Here is a 2,500-nt window from a genome sequence, read left to right as displayed (position 1 = left end):
GATGTGTCTCACGGTCAGACCGGCTCTCAGTCCGTCTACACCGTCCACAGACAGCAGGAGATCATGTTCCACATCTCCACCAAGCTGCCCTTCACCGAGGGAGACGCCCAGCAGGTAGAGACACAGCACGACTCGGCAAAACACAGCATGACTCGTCAAAACACAGCGCGACTCGGCAAAACACAACGCGACTCGGCACAACACAGCATGACTCAGCAAAACACAGCATGACTCGGCAAAACACAGTACAACTCAGCACAACACAGTGTGACTCAGCAACACACAACATGACTTGGCAAAACACAGCATGACTCGGCAAAACACAGTGCGACTCGGCAAAACACAACGCGACTCGGCACAACACAGCGCGACTCAACAAAACACAGCATGACTCGGCAAAACACAACGCGACTCGGCAAAACGCAGTGCGACTCAGCAAAACACAGCATGACTCGGCAAAACACAGCGCGACTCAGCAAAACACAACATGAGTCAGCAAAACACGACTTGGCAAAACACAACATCACTCGGCAAAACACGAGTCAGCAAAACACAACTTGGCAAAACACAACATGGCTCATCAAATCACAGCACGAGTCTGCAAAACACAACATGATTCTGCAAAAAACGACTTGGCAAAACACAGCATGACTCTGCAAAATACAACATGACTCGGCAAAATATAACATGACTTCGCAAAACATACTTATAAATTATGATTATTACATAATATTGAAATCATGGCTGAAACAGAACCAATCATGTGACCATTAACCACTTAGATATCAAACATAGAGCATTTTATTCTGTTGTTCTATGATGTAATGTTTTTATTGTATAGTGATTAATAGTAAAACATATTACCCCCCCCCGCAGCTCCAGAGGAAACGCCACATAGGAAATGACATCGTGGGGGTGGTGTTCCAGGAAGAAGCCACGCCCTTCGTGCCGGACATGATCGCCTCCAACTTCCTGCACGCCTTCATCCTGGTGCAGGTGGAGAATCCCTGCTCTGACAGCACCAGCTACAAGGTACAGCCGCTCCTTTAGTGACGTCATTCTGACTCCGTTGTTGTTTATGTCGTGACGATGGAAGCTTGTGATTGACAGGTGTCCGTCACGGCGCGAGAGGACGTGCCGCCGTTCGGCCCGCCCCTCCCAAACCCGGCTGTCTTCAGGAAGGTGAGACAGCTGTTCGGGTTTAGCTGTTGTTGTTTTAAAGGTTATGTGGTCAAACTGTAGATTACAGCATGATCCTAATTACACAATAATAACTGTAATCTGTATTATTAATAATGTCTAATTACACCATAATTACTAGATGGATTGTACTGTTAACATTTGATTACACCGCAATTATTAGCTGGATAATGCTGTAATGTCTAGTTACACCATAATTACTAGTAGATTATATTTATTAATGTCTAATTACATAATAACAACTTGATTCCATTATATTATTAATGTCTAATTACACCATAATTACTAATAGATGATACTGTTAATGTCTAATTACACCATAATTATTAGCTGGATAATGCTGTAATGTCTAATTACACCATAATTACTAGTAGATTATGTTGTTAATGTCTAATTACACCATAATTACTAATAGATGATACTGTTAATGTCTAATTACACCATAATTACTAGTAGATTATGTTGTTAATGTCTAATTACACCATAATTACTAGTAGATTATGTTGTTAATGTCTAATTACACCATAATTACTAGTAGATGATATTGTTAATGTCTAATTACACCATAATTACTAGTAGATGATATTGTTAATGTCTAATTACACCATACTTACTATATGGATTATACTCTTTCAGTCCTGTTTCACTTGGCTTGTAGAATATCAAATGAAATGACTTTTCCTAACTGTAATCTGAATGTTGTGAGTCCGGCTGCTTTGTGTCTGCAGGGTCTGGAGTTCAGAGACTTCCTGCTCACCAAGCTCATCAACGCAGAGACGTCCTGCTACAAGAGCGACCGCTTCGCCCGGCTGGAGGTAACCGACCCGCCGGCGGTCACACGGTGTTTCAAACCTCCTGATGCGTCGCGCTGAACTTTGATGTTGGAGCGTCGACACAAAACCACACAAAAAAGACTGAAAAATGTCCTGCGTTGAAGGTTCAAGGGGCAGTAATTCAGGCTTTTCCTGTCCCATACTGATCTGTAGGGATTGATTGGGCTGCTGATCAATACCAATGACTCATTGATTACTTGGCCAGCTGCTGAGATTTCTGGCTTTCAAAAAATCCAGCTCTGAAGACTGAAAAGCCTCGTTCTGAAGCCAAAAAATCACTCGCCAACGCAGTTTTATTCTTCCAGTGTTCAGCATGGTGAGATATGTTTCTGCTGGATCTCTGCTCTGATCAGCTGCTTACTGCTCTACATTGGAAAAATTTGACTTTTATTTATGTCCATTACAGGCCGCCGTAGTTCAAGGGACAGGAGGGGACTGACTTTATTCTCACAAGTTGACATGGTTTC

The 2,500-nt window shown here is 42.6% G+C and overlaps 1 protein-coding gene across 1 annotated transcript in view; it reads left to right on the top strand.

Moving 5' to 3' along the window:
- The window catches only part of LOC139917956 (rap1 GTPase-activating protein 2-like), a 13,093-nt gene that overhangs the window by 2,943 nt on the left and 7,650 nt on the right, over positions 1–2,500 (top strand). Inside the window, exons 2-5 of the mRNA XM_078286676.1 lie at positions 1–114; positions 877–1,032; positions 1,111–1,182; positions 1,929–2,015. The exon at positions 1–114 is cut by the window's left edge and continues 16 nt beyond it. Of these exons, the coding sequence (XP_078142802.1) occupies positions 1–114; positions 877–1,032; positions 1,111–1,182; positions 1,929–2,015 (429 nt within the window). The remainder of the gene's footprint in view (positions 115–876; positions 1,033–1,110; positions 1,183–1,928; positions 2,016–2,500) is intronic.

Source organism: Centroberyx gerrardi, chromosome 11 (assembly GCF_048128805.1).
Source record: "Centroberyx gerrardi isolate f3 chromosome 11, fCenGer3.hap1.cur.20231027, whole genome shotgun sequence".
Lineage (NCBI taxonomy): Eukaryota > Metazoa > Chordata > Actinopteri > Beryciformes > Berycidae > Centroberyx > Centroberyx gerrardi.
Note: the sequence above shows the minus strand (reverse complement) of the source record. Positions and strands in the feature narration are given on the sequence as shown.